Source organism: Neofelis nebulosa, chromosome 11 (genome assembly GCF_028018385.1).
Source record: "Neofelis nebulosa isolate mNeoNeb1 chromosome 11, mNeoNeb1.pri, whole genome shotgun sequence".
NCBI lineage: Eukaryota > Metazoa > Chordata > Mammalia > Carnivora > Felidae > Neofelis > Neofelis nebulosa.
Window position 1 is genome coordinate 88,937,796 of NC_080792.1, and position 20,346 is coordinate 88,958,141.

The 20,346-nt window shown below is 55.8% G+C and overlaps 1 protein-coding gene and 1 long non-coding RNA gene across 2 annotated transcripts in view; both read right to left on the reverse strand.

Moving 5' to 3' along the window:
* Positions 1-304: 304 nt before the first annotated feature.
* The window catches only part of ABCB9 (ATP binding cassette subfamily B member 9), a 36,502-nt gene continuing 16,460 nt past the window's right edge, over positions 305-20,346 (reverse strand). The window contains exons 3-11 of the mRNA XM_058691633.1: positions 17,446-17,594; positions 16,364-16,569; positions 13,790-13,987; positions 12,445-12,573; positions 9,425-9,613; positions 8,765-8,938; positions 6,738-6,897; positions 4,851-4,987; positions 305-1,730 (exon numbers count right to left, since the gene is read on the reverse strand). Coding sequence (XP_058547616.1) covers positions 1,467-1,730; positions 4,851-4,987; positions 6,738-6,897; positions 8,765-8,938; positions 9,425-9,613; positions 12,445-12,573; positions 13,790-13,987; positions 16,364-16,569; positions 17,446-17,594 — 1,606 coding nt within the window. The 3' untranslated portion in view covers positions 305-1,466. The remainder of the gene's footprint in view (positions 1,731-4,850; positions 4,988-6,737; positions 6,898-8,764; positions 8,939-9,424; positions 9,614-12,444; positions 12,574-13,789; positions 13,988-16,363; positions 16,570-17,445; positions 17,595-20,346) is intronic.
* Positions 1,743-3,930, reverse strand: LOC131489434 (uncharacterized). Its single transcript, XR_009250552.1, has 3 exons — positions 3,423-3,930; positions 2,736-3,180; positions 1,743-2,484 (listed from the first exon to the last, which is right to left on the reverse strand). It is a non-coding gene; the product is annotated as an uncharacterized LOC131489434 (long non-coding RNA).

The window sequence follows — 20,346 nt, forward strand, 5'->3', positions numbered from 1 at the left end:
CCTTACAATCCTGCAAGTATGAATAACCCCCACGGACGTCTTCAGTCTCTTCTGACTGAGCTGTTAGGTAATATGTCTCAGCTCCGTGGGGTGGAGTGGGCGTGAGGTGCCCGGTCCCTGACGGGAAAGAACAGGTGGCATTTGCTGGGCCTCGGCTTTCCTGGGAGTCACAGAAGTCCCGCAGATTTAGAGGAGACGGGTCTCCGTTACCCTGCACAAGCCGCACGGAGACAGACAGACAGACAGACATGAATGTATGTGCTGGAGATCCTGGGGACATGAAGAGGACAGAAGGGAGGCTCCCAGATCCTGGGGGGAGGCCCTGTACCACCCAGAGTCTCTCCCACAACTACACCGGGCAGGGCTGGGAGGAGAGCTGGGTTTGATGGAAAAACCTAACCAGGTGATGGGGCAGAGGGCCCAGGAAGAGGTCAGAGGTCAGGGGTCAGAGGTAGTACACTTTATTGGCCGGGTTCTTCTAACATCCTGCAACGCCCCTCTCATCCCCCACCCCCACCCCCCGCAAAGCCAGAGCCTGAGCTTTGCCACTGTCCCCTCCCCATCCACCAGACACAGAAGAGAATGCGTCTGCCAAACATCCAACATGCCAAGAGCCTCCGAAGAGCAGGGCGGCAGGGGCGGGGGTGGGGGAGAGGGCTGCAGGGGTGGGGGTGGGGGACAGGGGCAGGGGATGAGGCAGGGCCGAGGGGCTCGAGCTGGGTGCAGGGTTGGGGACACCCTGAGTCTCTGCCAGGCCTGGCCAGCCCCTCACTCCCCCAGTTAAGGTCAGTAGTAGTGGTTCACAGTGAGACTGGCTTCGATTTGGCAGGGCGGCAGGGACGATGGGCAGACAGGTGCCTTCCACTGCCCCTGCTGACCTTGGCCTGACTCATGAAGCTGGGAAGAGTGAGAGAGGAAGTCCCCTCCTCTGACACAGAGGGAACAGGGAAGCCCCTTCTCTCGAGGGGCAAAGGGGCAGAGGCCTGGTTCTCCCCTGACATCCCCCAGGCTATTAGGAAAGATCATTCACTCCTGGCTCAGAAGTTTCTAGAACATCTCAGCGGCCTGGCCCATCGTTACTCCCAATGAAAAAACTGTTTTTGAAATCTGGGAGTTGACTGGGGCCCATCAAACCAAGCAGTAAAAAAAACCTGGGAAGATCCTGGTTTAAAAAGGTAGCTCTACCTTCGCTTAGAAGCCTTGGGAGGCCAGATGGAGAGATCAGACGTGTCTCCGCTGCCCCAGCTGGAGGCGGTGGCTCGTGGCAGCAGGGGAGGGCTGGTGGTGGCCCAGGCGACGGGGCAGGAATCGGGGGCGAGATGCAGGAAGCGGTGACACGTGGGACATGGCAGGTGGCCCTCCAGTGCTGTGGGCCTGGGCTCAGAGGGCAGCGGTGGGGGGGGGGGGGGGGGGAGCCCCCACAGGTACGTCTGCCAGGCGAGGCGCCAGGGCCTCCGCCCCACCGGTCAGGCCTTGTGACCGCCGCCGCTGCCCGGCGGCTCCTTGTGGCCGGCTGAGTAGTCGGAGGCGGGCTCGAGCCCCAGCATCTGCCGCTGTACCAGCTTGGCGTAGAGGCCGCCCTGGGCCAGCAGCTGCTGGTGAGTACCCTGCTGCACCACGCGGCCCTTGTCCAGCACCACGATGAGGTGCGCACGCTCCACTGTGCTCAGCCGGTGCGCGATGATGAGCACCGTGTGCTTCTGCGGGTGGCCGTGGATGGCCTGCTGGATCTGGAGAGACAGTCGGGGGAGGGGGGGGGGGGCGGCCGCGAGTCCACCCGGGGCCTGGCTCGGCTCCCAGGTCCCCTGTGTCCCAGTCACCCTTAACCGCTCTGAGACTCGGTTCCTCGTTTGTACAGCTGGGGCCTGCACGCGACCTGTTTTTGGTTCACGGAGGCCACAGCTCCGTGCCCGGCACCAGGGAGGTGCTTGGGCGGCGACAGGTGAACGAACCCTAACCCGGTCTCCCCCGGTCTTCCTGCTCCTGCTCCCTCCTCTAACCTTCGCCCTGGTTAATGGTCTCACCATCAGCCCCAAAGCTCAAGCCAACGAGACGATCGCCCTCAATTCCTCATCCTTCACTCATTGTCCAAATCCGGCTGCTGAGCGAACCCTGCAGGTGCTCTCTCCCCAGGTTATCTCACCCTTTCCTTCCTTCCACCACGATCTTCTCGCTGGAATGCCTGCAACCCCCCCCACCCCCCGCCCCCCGGGATTTAACGTTTCCATCAGTTCCCGTTGAATTCCTGCTCCAAGCCCTTCACCAAAGAATAAAATCCAGACTCCACATTAGCATTCTGCACTTGTCAAGGTCAAGAGTGCACAACACGAAGGGGGACCCCTAATGAAAACTATGCACTTTAGTTAGGAATAACGCGTTAAAGCTGGTTCATCACTTGGAACGAATTCACTGCATCAAGATGTTAATAATAAGAGAAACTTACTATTAATAAGATGTTAGTAATAAGAATGGGGTGAGGGGCACCTGGGTGGCTCAGTCGGTTGAACGTCCGACTTCGGCTCGGGTCATGATCTCACAGTCTGTGAGTTCGAGCCCCACATCGGGCTTTGTGCCGACAGCTCAGAGCCTGGAGTCTGCTTCGGATTCTGTGTCTCCCTCTCTCTCTGCCCCTCCCCTGCTCATGCTCTGTCTCTCTCTGTCTCAAAAATAAATAAAAAAATTTAAAAAAATAAAAAAATAAAAAAATAAAAAAATAAGAATGGGGTGAAAAGGACATATACGGGAGCTCTCTGCACTTTTTGCTCAACTTTCTTTAAACCTAAAACTTTTCTGTTAATTAAAAAAAAAAAATCCAAACTCTAGAACTAGGGCCTGAGTTGCCTGTGTCTCCTTAGGACTCTGTCCTCACCTTGTTGGACCCCGCCAGCCTGACACGCTGACCTTCGGGCTTGCCTATGAACTTGCTCCAGGCCTCTGCATATGCTGCCCTCTCTTCCTCAGATGCTCTTACCTCAGAACTGCCCTCCGCTGGCTCCTTTCCTCTTGGGTCTCAGCTCAAATGGTACCCGGAGACCCTGCTTCTATCAGTGAGATGGCCACATTCCAGCAGGGCTTTGACAGTGGAAGGCCTTGTCCCTGGGATGACCCAGCCCCACCGAATGCTCAGCACTGCCAGGAGAATCGACTGTTTTGGCCAATGCCTGACAGTAGACTCCTGACCTCCCTTTCTTTTTTTTTAAATTTTTTTTTCAACGTTTTTTATTTATTTTTGGGACAGAGAGAGACAGAGCATGAACGGGGGAGGGGCAGAGAGAGAGGGAGACACAGAATCGGAAACAGGCTCCAGGCTCCGAGCCGTCAGCCCAGAGCCTGACGCGGGGCTCGAACTCACGGACCGCGAGATCGTGACCTGGCTGAAGTCGGACGCTTAACCGACTGCGCCACCCAGGCGCCCCTGTGACCTCCCTTTCTTCGAGCGTTTAATACAAAGGGCTTATAACTGGAGTGCCTGGGTGGCTTAGTCGGCTAAGTGTCCAACTTCAGCTCAGGTCACGATCTCACAGTTCATGAGTTCAAGCCCCACATCGAGCTCTGTGCTGACAGCTCAGAGCCTGGAGCCTGCTTCGGGTTCTGTATCTCCCTCTCTCTCTGCCCCTCCCCTGCTCACGCTATCTCTCAAAAAATAAGTAAACATAATGGGCGCCTGGGTGGCTCAGTCGGTTAAGCACCCAAATTCGGCTCAGGTCATGATCTCACAGTTCATGAATTCAAGCCCTGTATCGGGCTCTGTGCCGACAGCTCAGAGTCTGGGGCCTGCTCAGATCCTATGTCTCCCTCTCTCTCTCTGTGTCTCCTCCACTTGTGACCTCTCTCTCTCAAAATTAAATGAACATAAAAATTTTTGAATGAATAAATAAACATCAAAAAATTTTTAAAAAGGGCTTATAATTATAAATCCTTCCTCTGTCCCTTTGAGATATAAAGTCAAGAGTGTCTTTCTCAAGGACCTAAAGGCCTTTCCTCTTCAATGGAATTGCTAGGAAGGACAGGGCCTCAGTCTCCCATTCTCCGTGGGAGGACAGAATTCTGGCCGACAGTTGCCAGCCAGCAGACACGGCCGGCTAATCGCATCCACACTGCCCAGCCCTTCCTAGGCCTTCCCTGGAGCTCGCCTCCTTATGCCTTCATTCTCCTTTGAAACGCCTGTCACCACTCTCACCTCTGCGCAAATCAGTGTGGAGCTCAGCTCTTTCCCCTACTGTCAGTAGTTACTGAATAAAATCTGGGTTTTTTTCCAGCTTTAATGTCTGGCCGTGTTTCTCTTTGGCACTGGTGACCTCTCTCGATCTCTCTCTCTCAAATGACAGTTTCATTCTCTACGTGGCACAGGCCACAGGTTGAACTCATGCTTGTTCTTCCCCTGGAATGGAAACATGGAAACACAGCAGGGACGGGGCCTTTGTCTGTCTGTTCAGCCAGCCCTTGCAACCTCAGGGTCTGGGACGGTGCCCAGTGGCCAGGAGGAGCTCAGCGAATGCCTGTGTAATTAACGATTCAACCCTCGGAGAGGCCGAGGTAGCTAGTCAGTGACAAATACCCCGTTGGACCCTCTTTACCAATGACAGTGGGCCTCAGAGAGTGGAAGACTGGCTCAAGTGATGAGCTGAGGGCGGGGCCTCAACTCCAAACCGTATCATATAATTTCACGTCTGCCAGGAGCCAGTTGGCTGGTCCAGCCCTGGGTCTCCTCTCCCCTGGTTCCCTACCCTCAGCCCTGAACACCCCAGTCCAGGAAACTGACGGCCGGGGAGGGCTCCATGGCGTCTCCAAACCCTTCCCAGCTCCTGGCTCCGTTGTCTGGCATCACCCCGCCATCCCCCGCAACTCACCAGGTACTCGCTCTCTGCATCCAGGGCGCTGGTGGCTTCGTCCAGGATGAGGACAGGTGGGTTCCGCACCAGAGCCCGAGCCATGGCCACCCGCTGCTTCTGGCCGCCCGACAGCTGGGCACCCTTCTCCCCAGTCTCTGTGTGACAAAGGGACAGGGGCAAGTGAGCAGAGGGTGAGGCCAGGGCAGCCCTGGGGAAGAGAGAAAAGTCCCCTCCTCTGTCTTTCCTGCCTTTCCCTGCTGCCATAGGAGCCGTGCTCTCCAGGAAAAGGTGTGGTTCAAAGGGCCGCCGGCCGGGACAACCACCAGCTCCAAAACACGAAAGGCTGCTCTCCCTCCCTGTTCGTGCAAATCGTGACTACAGTCACCGGTAGCAGGGTACCAATGTTTACTTATTCATTTGGCAAAAATCCAAATGCTTGATAGTACACTGTGCTGTGGGGAAACAGGCACTCCCCCACCTTCCTGGGGCTGCACACACCTCTGTGTCTGTCATTTTGTACCGTGCAAGCCTGTGATCACAAGGACAAATGCACGACCCCTGCATGTCCGTCAGTAGGAAACTGAACGGCTTATTTAAATAAATTATCATAAAGCCCATACACTGGTACACAATCCAACTGTTTAAAAAAGGAGCAAGGCAGGGGTGCCTGGGTGGCCCCGTCGGCTAGGCGTCCGACTTCGGCTCAGGTCACGATCTCAAGGTTCGTGGGTTCGAGCCCCGCGTCGGGCTCTGTGCTGACAGCCCGGAGCCTGGAGCCTGCTTCGGATTCTGTGTCTCCCTCTCTCTCTGCCCCTCCCCAGCATGCTCTCTGTCTCTCTCTCAAAAAATAAATAAATAAAATAAAAATAAAACATACATCCACATTTGCATAAAGAAACTCCAAAAGTACACGTAAGAAGTTCATGAAAGAGGCTTTGTTGGGACAAAAAGGGGTAGAGACAGGGATAAAAGAAAACTTTTCATTATGTATCATTATATGTATATATTTTTAGTTCTGAACCATGTGAATAGCCCCTTTACAAGGGTTACAATTTTAAAGTAGATTAAACACAATAAAATATATAATATAAATCAATATTGCTAAATCTGTTATATTAAAATATTAATTTATTAACCTAAAATTAAGTTGTCATTAATATAATACATATATTATTTTAAATAATGCTTTACTTATTTATATTCTAATTTTTTTTTTTGAGAGAGAGAGAGTACAAGTGAGCGAGGGGCAGGGAGAGAGAGAATCCCAGGAGGTGCAGAGAGAGAGAGAGAGAGAGAGAGAGAGAGAGAGAGAGAGAGTGGGGCTCATTTGACACAGGGCTTGTGTTTTACCCAAAGTGGAGCTCGGGCTCACCTGAGTTCAAGTGGGACTTGAATTCACGAACCATGAGATCATGGCCTGAGCCAAAGTCAGATGCTTAACGACTGAGCCACCCAGGAGCCCCTGTTTATTTTTAATTTGAGAGACAGAGAGAGAATGTGTATATGTAGGGGACAAGGGCAGAGAGAGAGAGAGAGAGAGAGAGAGAGAGAGAGAGAGAGAGAGAATCTTAAGCAGGCTCCATGTTGAGCATGGAGCCTGATGTGGGCTTGATCCCTCAACCCGGGACCATGACCTGAGCTGAAATCAAGAGTTGGATGCTCAACCGACTGAGTCACACAGGCACCCCTAAAATAATAATCTTTTAAAACTCAACAGAGGTGACGGTTGTTGCCTGGTACTGTGAATATCCTTAAACACCACTGAAGTGCTCACTTTCAAAGGGTTAAGTGAATTTCACCTGAAATAATAAAGAGCAGCTGGCAGAGTGCAATGCTCAACTCAGAGGGTCGCATCCCTGAAGGTGGACCTTCAGGCACAGCGGAGGTGATGTTCCTGGGCTGTACCTGTGTTGTAGCCGTCCTGGAGCTCCATGATGAAGCCGTGGGCATTTGCCTTCTGTGCAGCCTCCACCACCATCTCAAAGGGCACAGTGGACAGGCCGTAGGAGATGTTGTCCGTGATAGAGCGGGCAAACAGCACTGGCTCCTGGCTCACCAGGGAGATCTGTGCAGGAGAAAGGATGGGGCATGAGAGGCCTGGAGCTCATCCGTCCAGCTGTCACCGGGAACCTTGCCAGCCCCAGGCCTGCCTGACGCCAGGGGTCTTGGGTCTGAAATCTGATCAGGGCCTGTGCCTGGCTGCTAACATCAGCTGCCTCTCTTCTTCCAAAACAAGAGTCCACTTTCTGTACAAAACCTCAGCTCCCCGACCAAAAATCTGGGGCCTGCTAAGCTAGCTGCTTGGGGCTAAGCCGAGTTCCCTGACCTCCAAGACAGCTCGCTGGGAAAGAGAGTGTAGAATGTAAGTCTGTTCACGTCAGAAGACAAGAGGCCACAGCAGGCCCCCGGGCCATAAAGACCTCCCTGGTACCCCGTCCCTCCAAAGAGAATATTTTAAATAAGCTGTTGTCCCCCGATTCCAGTTTTAGGAATGTAGCCTACAAAAATGAGAGTATGGAGGGTATCACTGCAACATTGTAAATAGAGAAAAAAATCAATTTCATAAATTGGGAATTGGCTAATAATCACAGTGTATCCATAAAATCAAATTTGTATATATATGTGCGTGTATCTGTATATACACATATACAGATACACATACCGAGTATGATTCTGTTTTTGTTAAAAAATAAAACTTATATGTGCGCCTTTATATATCAATATATTTATATAAAGATAGGAAACAGGTTAGAAAGGATATTTACTAAACTGCTAACAGCAGAGTCACCACCATGGGGTGGAATTTTAAAAAGTGAGGCAGAGGGGAACTCTTATGTCTTAGTTACAAAATTCTCTGAATATATGGGAATGTGGTTAGATTGTTGAATTTTCCTGTTTTGGGTTTACGAAAATTGAAAAAAAATTACTTTAAACTAAAGAGAAGGGATTCACAAAAGAGGAAATCCAAGTAGTGAACCATATGGAAAGGTACTTGATATGTTTAGTCATCAGTAAAATGCAAAAGGCCGCGGTGAAACACCTCCACACGTGCACTCACCCGCTGGCCAAAAAGCAGGACAATATTAACAGTCTAAGAATAGTATGTGTCTGAGCGTATCAGCTGTTGCAAAGCCTTGATAGCTCTGCCTAAGGGCCGCTTCCGGAACTCTGGTGGGCAGCAGCCTTGTCCTTATACACCTGAGACCACTGCTCAGCCATCTACCCCCTGGTTAGAAGCAGACGGGCGGGCAAATAATCACAATTCACAACCTATGGCTTCTGCCACCATCTAGAACTTGTCTGGGAGTTCTGGAATCCCTGTGCCAACCCTCAGGCTCTCCTATAATGTATGTGGATGATGCAATGGTGCCTTCTTCATAGTTGGTGTTTCTCGTATTGTATGCAACCCAAACAACCATCCAGGGCATCCCTGCTTTTATGCCAGCACAGGCCCAGGTGTTGAGGAACCTTCTCTGAAATGATTGCCAAAAACCGTATGGTCAGGAACAGCCTCCTTTAAGTACTAGAGATGCCTTAGATTCAGCAACGAAAATGAATGAACTACAACCAGAGCCTCAACCTGGATGATTCACAGACAACTGCTGAGCGGAAGAAGCAAGATGCGATGAATGCATGCTTTAGGATTCCAGCCAGATCAAGTTCAAAAGTAGGCAAAACGCAGCTTTGCTGTTTGAGAGGCACAAAACTAAAGAAGGACACGATCATAAAAGTCAGGGAGACGTGGCCTCCAGGGGAGGAGAAGGGACACACGAGGTGCAGGAGTGCTGGAATGTTCCTTCTGTTGACCGGGGTGGCGGTCTCTGAGCTGTACGTTTACCTACGACACTCTTCTCGGCATCTCTGTTGCGGCTCATGAGGGTGAAGCCAGAAAAAGAAAGCGCACAGAGGCAAACAAAGGCCCTTCCACGTACCACTCGGTGCAGGTACTTGTGGTCATAGGCGCTGACGGGCTTCCCGTCCAGCAGCACGCAGCCCCCCTCCAGAGGGTAGAAGTTCTCCAGGATGTTGACACAGGAACTCTTCCCACTGCCCGAGGGCCCCACGAGCGCGGTCACCTTTCCTGGGGACAGGCTGAAGGAGACATTCTGCAAGGACACGCAGCACATAGCACGGTGTGGGGCCACGGGCTCTGAAGCTCCAGCCTTGGACACAGGCAGGCACCCTTCCCCACCCGCTCACGCCCCTTTGGGCTGGACACTGCCAGCCCCCGGAATGCTCTCCTTTCTAGGATCTGGCAGTAACTTTATGCTCGTTTCTACTCCCTGGGTGCCTCCTCTCCCTGTTCAGGATCCAGCCCAAATGTCCTCTCCTCCGAGAAGCCCTCCTTGACTGTTAACACCATCCCTGTAGACGGCCCCTGTCACACCACCCTGATTTGTTGCCTTCCTAGCACTCACTGTTTGGACTCCTCGGTCAGTGATCTGCCTTCCCTGACTACAGCCCAAATTCCAGGACAAGGACTCTGCCTTACGCAATCCCGGCTACACTGCCATGGCCTGGCTTCTAGGAGGCACGCAAGACACGGGATGAAGGAGGGGGCGATCTGGGAGGGCCTCAAGCACCCTTCTCACCTGCAGGACTTGGGTGTGGGGCCGAGTGCGGTAGGTGAAGGTCACATTCTCAAAGTCCACCCGGCCCTCCAGGTGGTCAGGGGCCAAGTTGCCATCATGCGCCATGGTTGGCTGCCGGTCAATGAACTCGAACACCTTCTCGGCGGCCCCCACTCCCTGCATCAGGCCGCTGTAGACAGAGCCCACGGACTGTGGGCGGAGGAGACACATGTTCCTGTCCCGCTGACACCCCAGTGCTGGGAGCCCTCCCCCCCGCCATGGTGCCAGAGAGATGAAGGGGGTGTGGGAGAGTGGGGACCATAGCAGCAGTTCTGGGGGGTGCAGATGCTGCTGGGGCTCCCCACTAGTCCAGCAGATAACAACAATAATGAAAAACAAGGGCAGTAACAAAAAATACCAATGCCTTTTGTCAGAACACATTGGAACCAGTGCCTTGGGGCCATTCTAGCTAAGCATCCTGCACAGGGGCATTATCACCCCCCAGAGGAGGAAACGGAAGGGCAGGGAAGTTAACTGAACCAGCCAGATGTGGCAGGACAGGAATCGAACCTTCCCCTCTCGGCTGCCACAGCATTTTTTCAAATTTCGGTTTTAAAAACTTACTTTCTGCTATACGTTCTCCTCGCGTAAAAATACACACCGTATAAACGTAAGAATGATGACTCACTTCATCAAACACTTTGTATATGTTACGAGGTAGGTTCTATCATTATTTCCTTTTTGCTGATGGGGAAACGGAGGCACAGAGAGTTCGTGTAACTTCCTCCACGTCACACGGCTGGGAAGTGGCAGAGGTGGGGCTTGAACCCAGGCACGGCTGGTTCCCGAGTTCAGGCCCTTCTGTGCTAGGACTGGGTGTCCTGGTTGGGGAAGCGGGAGTGACCTTAGTACCAGCGTCACTGTTCCATGGAAACACTGTTCGGCACTTGGTAGGCCCTCAACACAGCACAGCTGCAGGGGGGTGGGGGTGGGGGGCACCTGGGGCTCAGTTGGTTAAGTGTCTGACTCTCGGTTTTGGCTCAGGGGGTGACGATCTCATGGTTCATGGGTTTGAGCCCCGCATTGGGCTCTGTGCTGTAGTGTGGAGCCTGCTTGGGATTGTCTCTCCATCTTTTCTCTCTCTCTCTCTCTCTCTCTCTCTCTCTCTCTCTCTCTCTCTCTCTCTCTGTCTCTCTCAAATAAACTTAAAAAATATAGCACAGCTGGGACCATTATCACGAATATCAAGATATTATCATTCCTATTAAGATACAAGCGTTACATGGCCACGGTCCTCCACACCTCCTCCCACAGCCCTGGGTAGCCGCGTCCTCTATCTTTCCAGTCCTTCCTCCGGGCGTTTCCAAACATACGCACATATATGATAAATAATTCTGACATTTAAAAACCACGCCAGTGGGATCAGACCCTTCCTGTTGCTTTGGGATTCGCCTTTTCACTTCACACGAGGTCTCGGGGTCCTTTCCATACCAATACACACAGAGGCACCCCATTTCTGTGGCTGTTGCCTAGTTTTTATAGTGCAGGCATACTGCTTCTGGAACACAGATGGGCCCTAATGCCCCAATCCCTGACCGGTGGGCGTTGGAGGAGGCTTTAAGTTTTCACTATTGGAAGCAATGCTTCCTTCCCTCAGTGTCCACACACCTTTGGCCACCGGTGTGGGTGTTTCTGCAGCCCGGGGTTCCCAGAGGCAGAGCTGCTGTGTCAAATGACATACAGGTATGACTGTCGCCAATGCAAAGTGTCATCTCCTGCAGAGGCTAACACCCTCTCCCCCATGCACGCCCCCAGCTTTATCAGTGGAGGACACAAAGGCCCACCCTCGGTGCCAGGGGATTAACGCCCCTACTCCAAGCATCCTTCAGCAGTGACCAACGGGCGCTGGGACGTGAGCACCCCAGCTCCCTGTCTCAGGGTCTGCTCCTGGGGGAACCCAAATTAAGGGAATCTAAAACAACCCGTTTGTTCTGTGGTGCTACTCTTTTTTTTTTTTTTTTTTAAGTTTATTTATTTTGAGGGGATTTGAGGGGCAGAGAGAAAGGGAGAGAGAGAATCTCAAGCAGGCTCTGCTGTTAGCACAGAGCCTGACGCGGGGCTCCAACTCATGAACCGTGAGCTCATGAGCTGAGCCGAAATCAAGAATCAGATGCCTAACCAGCTGAGCCACCCAGGCGCCTCGTGGTGCCTACTCTTTAAAGTGGGTTAAAACAGGGGCGCCCAGGTGGCTCAGTCGGTTGAGCGTCCGACTTCGGTTCAGGTCATGACCTCGCGGTCCGTGAGTTCAAGCCCCGTGTCGGGCTCTGTGCTGACAGCTCAGAGCCTGGAGCCTGTTTCAGATTCTGTGTCTCCCTCTCTCTCTCTCTGACCCTCCCCCATTCATGCTCTGTCTCTCTGTCTCAAAAATAAATAAACGTTAAAAAAAAAAATAAAATAAAGTGGGTTAAAACAGGGGCGCCTGGGTGGCTCAGTTGATTGGGCATCCGACTTGGTTCGGGTCACGATCTCACGGCTCGGGGGTTCGAGCCCCGCGTCGGGCTCTGCGCTGACCGCTCAGAGCCTGCTTCGTACTCTGTACCTCTCTCTCTGCCCCTCCCACACTTGTGCCCCTTCTCTCTCTCTCAAAAATAAATAAAAAAAACACTACAAAGTGGGTTAAAATAAAGTCAGACCCATCTGGCTGTGAACCTGGTCCCCCCACAAACGCGGTGGGCAAGTCACTTAACCTCTCTGAGCCTTAGCTTCTTTTTCTGAGAACTGGGACGTAGAATAGTACTAAGACCCCTCACGGTGTTCTTAGGAGCCTTTCCTGAAATGACCTCTGTCCCTGTCATTTTGCTCAGCAAACACAGCTGCTGCCACTTGGTGGTATTATTGTCACGCTTGGCATTATGTTCTCTCCCCCACCTACTGAGAAATACCCCATCTGTGCGTCACCTGGAGCATTCCCTCCCCCATTTGGACCCCTCTGTCGCATCCCTCCTGCTCCCCAGGACCCCCTCCCCAAGCCGGCCCCTCACCTCCATACAGTCTCCCAGGACAAACTCGTAGATGATGAAGGAGATGAGGTTGCTGCTGGTCATCTGCCCCGAGATGACGAGGTGGCCCCCGTAGTAGAGGATACTGACCTGGACTACCAGAAGGGTGAGCTGCGGGCAGAGGGCAAGGGGGCCCGGGTCACAGGGGTCTCGGCTCAGACCCCCCCACGCCCCCCGTTCCCTCCCCCCTCCCCCCAGCCACAGACCGAGACTCCGGCCAGGCGGGGGTGTCCTCCCACACGCTGGTGGCCGGCCGTCACACGTGCCCTCCCGCTCCCGGGCCCCGGACTCCTTCCCTGCGAAGGCCCCCAGCTGGAGGGAGCCGCAGGCCTGGCAGAGAACAAGGCCTCCTTTGTAAGGCCCTGGCCCGCACGCGCAGCCCAAGTGCCTCAGCCAGGCCAAGCGGGAGCTGTGTCTTCCTCCTCGCTGCAAAGAGCGTGGCTCGGGGAGGTTCGGTCCGCTGGCTAAGGTCGCACAGCAAGCCAGACGGAGGGGGACGATGGGAAGTGTCTCCTCGCCCCACCGGCTTCCCTGAAGGAGGGGCTGCGTCCGGGACGCTCTTGTCTCCCTACACCTCCAGCGCCTGGCAGGTGGGACAGGAGCGGAACCCGAACACCCATGACAGGCCGGGGTTGCTCTCTGCCTCTCCCCGCCCCGAACCCCCAGCTGGGTTAGAGCTAGGTCAGCACCTTTGTGCAGGGGGCAAAAGGCATCCCTGTCGGCGGGCAGACGGCTGGGCTGCTTGGCTAGCTGAGCTGGATTTCTGGGCCCCTTCTCCTCTCTGGCTGGGCAGCCTGCCCTGTGCCCTGGGATCACACTCCTTCTCCCCCCTAAACTCCAAACCCTCCTCATACCTACCCCCGCTGTGCCCACCTCCCTCCCAGATGTGGCCAACGGACAGCAACGGGCTCCAAGAACTCCCCGTCCTCCAGGGAGGGGCCGTGACTCACCCCCAGGGAGTGAGCCAGACACTCCAGTGGGGGGCTGTGGGGTTGTGACCTAGGACCTGCCAGACGGCAGCCTCGGTTGGGTCCCAGTGGCCTCGGGGTGACTCCCTTCCTGGGCGAGGATGTTTCCTAGCAAGCCCATGCCCAGGTGAGAGGGAATGAGGAGATGCCCTGCGAAGACATCTACTGGGAGGCTGAATTCTTTTCCAGAAAGATCTGCCCCAGGGACCAGCAGAAAGAAAGGTGGGACAGAGCGAAGCTAAGGGCAACCAGCCCGACACGGAGTCGCAGGGCCCCAGGCTCGCGCCCTGACGGAGGGATCTCCCCATCTTGGTGTCCCGTCCCCCACCCCCACCGGCAGGCGGACCTGCCCCACATACCCCACTGCCCCAGACGTAGTACGTGTAGGCTGCCGCCTCCTTCCTGTTCAGCTTGTACACCTGCTGAAGCTTCCGCGAGTACACCTCGGCCTCCTCCTCCTCGTTGGCAAAGCTCCGCACTGTCTTCATGGCGCTAATGGTCTCCTCGGCCGTGCTGCTGGCCCTCGCCAGGGCGTTCTGGACCTCTTTGGAGAGCCTCTGTGGGCAGGAGTGGGGACAAGAAGGAGGAGACCCCCAAACAGACAGTCTCACCATCCAACAGCCTCTACGCCTCTCTGGGTTTTTCCTACCCTTAGTTGGTGCCAGGCCTATGCAGGGAGTTCCAGGGACAAAAGGATAAGACCGAGATCCCCACTGTCTCCCTTCTCCTTCTAGCTCGATTTGACAGACTCAGAGAATAGACTCCAGCTGGGTTCTTGGGATGAGGTCCTGAGGTTCCAGCTCCTGAGGGATGGGGAGCTGATTATTAAGTCATCTGCAATACCAAATGGAGGTTATTCACCATCACAGGCTCAGTTTTTGGTAATCCTCTCAGAAAAGGAGCCTCAACACCTGATCCTGTGCTAGTGTAAGACAGAGATGCTCTGGATGGTTGTTCAGGTTGTACACTATCCAAGAAACACCAACTATGAAGGGGGTGCTGTTCATATTATCAACATACACTAAATTATGGTAGAGCCTGAAGGTTGGTACAGAGATTCCAGAACTCCTAGCTGAGTCCTAGATGGTGGCAGAAGGCTGTGAAATCCGCCTGCATTGTGTATATGACTGGGTATGGATAGCTGAGAGGCAGTCCCAAGTGTAGGACTACCCGACTACTGCCCACCAGAGTTCTGGAAGCAGCCCCTGGGCAGAGCTGTTCAGGCCCTGTAGTAGGTAAGATGCTTATATCGTCAAACCATCGAGGAAGGCTGCTGGAGAGGCCAGGCTAGGATCATGCAGGGGCATGTCCCACGAGGCCGTTGGAAGCATGCAGTGTGTTGTGGCATCTTGGGTGGAGCCATGCCATGCCCTGAGTCATGTCTGGCTGTGGACAGTGCACATGTAGCTTGTGGCGATGACTCAGTGGCTAGATTCAACACTTTGAGGTACAAGCAGGAGACCTACGTTGAGCTTCCTTTAGCCCCACCCAGCAGAACTTGCTGGCGGGGCCTGAGGTGTGCACGGGCAGATGGGGGGAGGCTCTGGGCTTCCTGCCCCGTCCCAGGGGCTGGCAGGAAGGCAGGAAGGGTGGGGCGGGAGCAGAGGAAGGGAAATGGCACCAGTTCCAACTCATATATTTACTTTCTCTACTCGGAGAGAGGAAAACAGAGACCCGTGATCCGGAACCATGGGGGAGAGGGCCCTCCCGGGCGGTCAACTCTGCCAGGAGGCGACGCGACGGTTGTGGGGAGTGGATGTATTTTGGGGCTGGCCTAAGGTCACGGGCACCAAAGGTTCTAGTGAGCCTGGGACGCTGAGCCAATCACGTGTCAAGGCCTGTCGCTCCGGCCTGGGTCACCGGGGAAAGAGCCGCTTGTGCCTGTCTAAACCCGGCCTCAGTCCCTTCTGGCTCTGGAGCACCCGCCAGTGTGGGGAGCAGGAGGAGGGTGAGGTGGGGGTCTAGCTCGCGGGCCAACCTGCCTGGCGGAGGCTGCACCAAGGAGTGGCCAGAAGCGGCTGCGGCCACGCACAGCTGCGTGGTGGCCGAGGGCCGCCCGCGCGGGGCCCGAGCCTCCCCCACACGGACGAACGCACCCTCTGTGGAAAGCCAGCGCCCGCTGCGCTCAGAGCGTCAACCAAAGTTCTCACAAAGGCCCACAGCCCGACCCTCATCACCTCCCTTGCTCACGCCCTGGCATCACCCGCCTCCCTGAGGCTCCTCAGACATACGGGCACGTCCCACCGCAAGGCCTTTGCACCAGCTCTGAACACGCTTCCCCGAGCTGTCCACCTCTTTCCTCGAATGTCACCTCCTCAGAAAGACCAGTTAAACATGTTTTTTTAACGTTTATTCATTTTTGAGAGAGGGAGAGACACAGGAACAGAGTACGAGTGGAGGAGGGTCAGAGAGAGAGAGGGCGACACAGAATCCGAGGCGGGCTCCATCCAGGCTCTGAGCCGTCAGCACGGATCCTAACGTGGGGCTCGAATTCACGAACCGTGAGATCGTGACCTGAGCCCCAGTTGGAGGCTTCGCTGACGGAGCCGCCCAGGCACCCCAGAAAGATCGATTTAAAAGGGCAGCCCCCCCAGAGTTCCCCATCCCTCTCTCTCTCTCTCTCTCTCCTTTTCCTCCTTAGCACTCACCGTCTGGCATCATATTACACATTGTTGCTATTATTATTGTTGCTATCGTCTGCGTCTTCCACAAGAACATAAACCCCTTGAGGGCAGAAGCTTTTCTGTCTCACTGATGCATCCCGGGGCCTGTACTCCTTGAATGAGTGAACGCACAGTGAATGAATGTACGGAGCGCACCCGCTCGGGCTGAGTCCTTCGCCAGCCCCCGGTGGTGCCCCCGAGCCCCTCCTGGGGCGCCTCCCTCCCTCGGGAGCGGCTCACAGACCCCAGCAGGAAGCAGGCGGGACCTACCTTGTAGTACCTGCCATAAATGTCGGACACCATCATGATGATGGGGAAGCCCATGAAAGTGACCAAGGACAGCTGCCACGAGAGGCTGAACATGAAGACCACCACGCCTGTGACCTTGACCGTGTTCCGCAGGAAGATGTTGATGTTCTGGGAGACCAGGTCGCTGACCATGGTGGTGTCAGAGGTGAGGCGGGAGATGAGGTCCCCTGGAACACAGGCAGGCTCAGTCCCCACCGTGGCAACGGGCCCACTGCGGGTGGGGGCAGGAGACACTGGGGGGTTTCCAAGACAGGCACCAGGGAGCTCAGGCGTCCCCCACCTTCTGGGTGGGGACGGGAGGGAAGAGAAAACACCCCCCGGAGGGCTGCTCTGAGCCCAGCCCTCCTCGCGAGCATCTTGTGACATCACATCCCAACGGTACAGAGAAGGCAGCCGAGGCTCAGAAAGGGAAAGGTCATTTGGTGCCACGTGACTTGTCCCTGACTGAGCCAGGACCAAGCCCGTATCTCCTCCCTGTCACTGGCAGAGGGGACAGAAATAATAATCTGGGCTGGTGGGGAGGAGAAACTTTGAGCACTTGCCCGGCCAAGAGCTTCACAGCAAGCCCGTGGTAGCTCCTACCATTGTCCCCATTTTACAGATGGGGAAACAGAGGCTCAGAGAGGTTAAGTTAGCGAGTGGTGGAACCAGGGCTTGCACCCAGGCTGTTCTATCTCAGAGCCTGGGATCTAGGCCGGATACTATTACTGCCTTGCCTGTTCTGTCCCGCACCCCAACCCTCTCGTCCCCTTGGAGCTGAGCCTCTCGGGCCACCGCCCTGGTGCTTCCCAGAGAACAGCGGAAGGCAAGGCCTTGGCTCCTGCAGAAGTGGCCTGGCCAGGGTCCCCCTGCAGTGGCCACAGCTCATACCAAAACCTCAGCCAGCAGGCCAGCTTCCCGGCCTCAGGCAGGGCCCCCGGGGGTGTTTCTATCCCCAACAGGATAGCAGGAAAAGCCAGCCATTTAATCCCTCCACGGGAGGCCAGCCCACCCTGGCTGGGCCCCAGGCCGCCGAGGTTACCCCAGGCCGCAGGAGGACCAACCTGTGCGATTCTCATCAAAGAAGCTCATCTCCTGAGACACCAGCGAGCGGAACAGACGGTTTCGAAGGCGAATGTTCAGTCTGGCAAATATTAGTGTAAAAATGCCTCCCCGAATACCTGCGGCAAATGAGCTAATTGCAGATAAGAGATGTTATATATAGCACGACGTCCTTGCGACAACCAGCAACCATAACCCAGCTGCCCCCTCCCGCTGCTGGCAGGCGAGGGCCACTCTGCAGGGGGGAGGCAGGGAGGGACCCAACCTCGAGCGAGCCCCTTTCCAGGGCTGCTGCCACCGCACGGTCTCCCCCGTTCCCTGCCTGGAGTCCCCCAAGGTGAGGGCTGTGAGGGGACTGTGTTCACTGGGCACAAGGATCCAGCTTTGCCCGGTCAGACCCCTCTTCCTTCCAGAAGGGCACTTGGAGAATAGCCAGGGAGGGCAAAAGGGGAACCCTCAGGGACCGAAGCCAATTTTAGGGACAAGAGGTGGCTGAAGCCAGTTTGGTTGTTGGTTACCACGGTGACCGGCCCACCAGGGCACAGCCCTCTCAGGCGCTGGCCCCTGACCTCCCTCCCCTGCTGCGGTCCGAGAGGGAGGGCGGGGGGGTGAGAGGCGGCGTGGGGGGGGGGGGGGGGGGGGGGAGGGGGTGGGGGGGGGGGGGGGGGGGGGGGGGGGTGGGGGGGTGGGGGGGGGGGGGGGGGGGGGGGGGGGGGGGTGGGGGGGGGGGGGGGGGTGGGTGGGGGGGGGGGGGGGGGGGGGGGGGGGGGGGGGGGGGGTGGGGGGGGGGGGGGGGGGGGGGGGGGGGGGGTGGGGGTGGGGGGGGGGGGGGGGGGGAGGGGGGGGGGGGGGGGGGGGGGGGGGGGGGGGGGGGGGGGTGGGGGGGGGGGGGGGGGGGGTGGGGGGGGGGGGGGGGGTGGGGGGGGGTGGGGGGGGGGGGGGGGGGGGGGGGGGGGGGGGGGGGGGGGGGTGGGGGGGGGGGGGGGGGTGGGGGGGGGGGGGGGGGGGGGGGGGGGGGGAGGGGGGGGGGGTGGCGGCGCCATGGGACTCCCGGGCGCTGCTCGGTTCCCTCTGCACAGGCTCTGTGGGTGGGCCTGCCACCACCCCCATTGGACAGGTGAGCAGGAGAGTGGAACCGAGAGATGAGACGACGCTCACCAGGCCACACGGCCAAAGTTCACTTCCTTCTTCTCACTGGCGGAGGGCCCCGGAGTCCAAATTCCAGAAGCTCCCAGCCTCAGGAGATGTAGGTATTTGGTTCCAATGATGCTGGAAACGGCCACCCAGCTCCTCTCGGTGGCGCACTTCACAGTTTGCCACGTCACTGTGCACCCACTTATTGTACCCACCTTCAGAACAACGCCGGGCAGGGTGGCGAGAGGGGGCTAGCGGGACGCCACCCCCATGTCATGGCACAGAGGTGAACGGGAGACTCGACTCAGGGGCTGAGTCATTTGCCTGAGGTCACACGGCACGGGGCAGTTAAGAGGCAGGGCCAGGACGCAAACCCAAACTGGCCTCCCATCTGGGGGCTCTTTCCTATCCCTTCCCTCCCAATAACCCGGAAGGCCCGCTCTCATCTCAGGACTGAAGGTGCTTGGACCAGGCTGTGTCCTCGCTGTCACTGCATTGCTTTCGAAGGGCACAGCCTGGCATGGGCCTGGGCATACGGTAGGTACTCGGTAAAGTTCAGCGAATGAATCCTGCGCTGGTCTTGACACCCTTTCCCTGGCCAGCTCTGCGGGACCGGCTCGGCCAGGACAGTGAGGCCCTCTGTGGGGTTCTGCTGCCCTCTGCTGGTCTTGGCACAGGGACCACAAGGTGGCAACCTAGAGGGCCTCCGTCCCCACGGTCCTCCACTCGATGGGGTCTCCAGGCACCGCTGTGGAGTCCACCTAAACTGGAGGTCGGCCTCAGTTTACCCACAGGGAAGAAAAGGGCATCAGCGAGCTCCAAGAAACACCAATGATAATATTAAGCACAACGGACACTTACGGAGCCCTTACTGGGTACGAGGTGCCGTGCTAAGCTAGGCGATTTGCTCTTGTCAAATCTGCACAGGAATCACACGAAACTCTCCAACCCACTGACGAATCCTATGCCTCCACCTTCAAAATACAGGTGACCCTTGGGGCGCCTGGGTGGCTCAGTCGGTTGAGTGACTGACTCTTGATCATGTGGCTCAGGTCATGATCTCACAGTTTGTGAGATCGAGCCCTGTGTCGGGCTCTGCGTTGATAGCACGGAGCCTGCTTGGGATGCTCTCTCTCCCTCTCTCTCTGCCCCTCCCCCGCTTGCATTCATTCTCTTTCTCTCTCTCTCAAAATAAATAAATAAATAACTTAAAAAAAAAAACCACGGGTGACCTTTGAACAACACGGGTCTGATCTGCTCAGGCTCACTTACACGCAGATTTTTTCCCATAAATAACAGTACAAGACTGTAAACGTATTTTCCTTATGGTTTCTTAAGAAGGCTGTCTTTTCTGTAGCTTATTTCATCATAAGAATACACTACTTTGTTGCAATAATTGAATACACAAAATATGTGCTATTCAACTGTTTATATAGAAGGCTTCTGGTCCACAGGAGGCTCTTCGTAAGTTAAGCTCTTGGGGAGTCAAAAGATATACACGTGTTTTCAACCAACTCTCGTGTTGTTTAAGAGTCAACATTTCTAGGGGCGCCTGGGTGGCTCAGTAGGTTAAGCGACTGATTTCGGCTCAGGTCATGAACTCGCGGTTCGTGGGTTGGAGCCCCGTGTCAGGCTCTGTGCTGACAGCTCGGAGCCTGGAGCCTGCTTCGGATTCTGTGTCTCCCTTGCTCTCTCCCCATCCCCAGCTCACACTCTCTCACTCTTTCTTAAAAATAAATATTAAAAAAAAAAAAAAAGAGTCAACATTT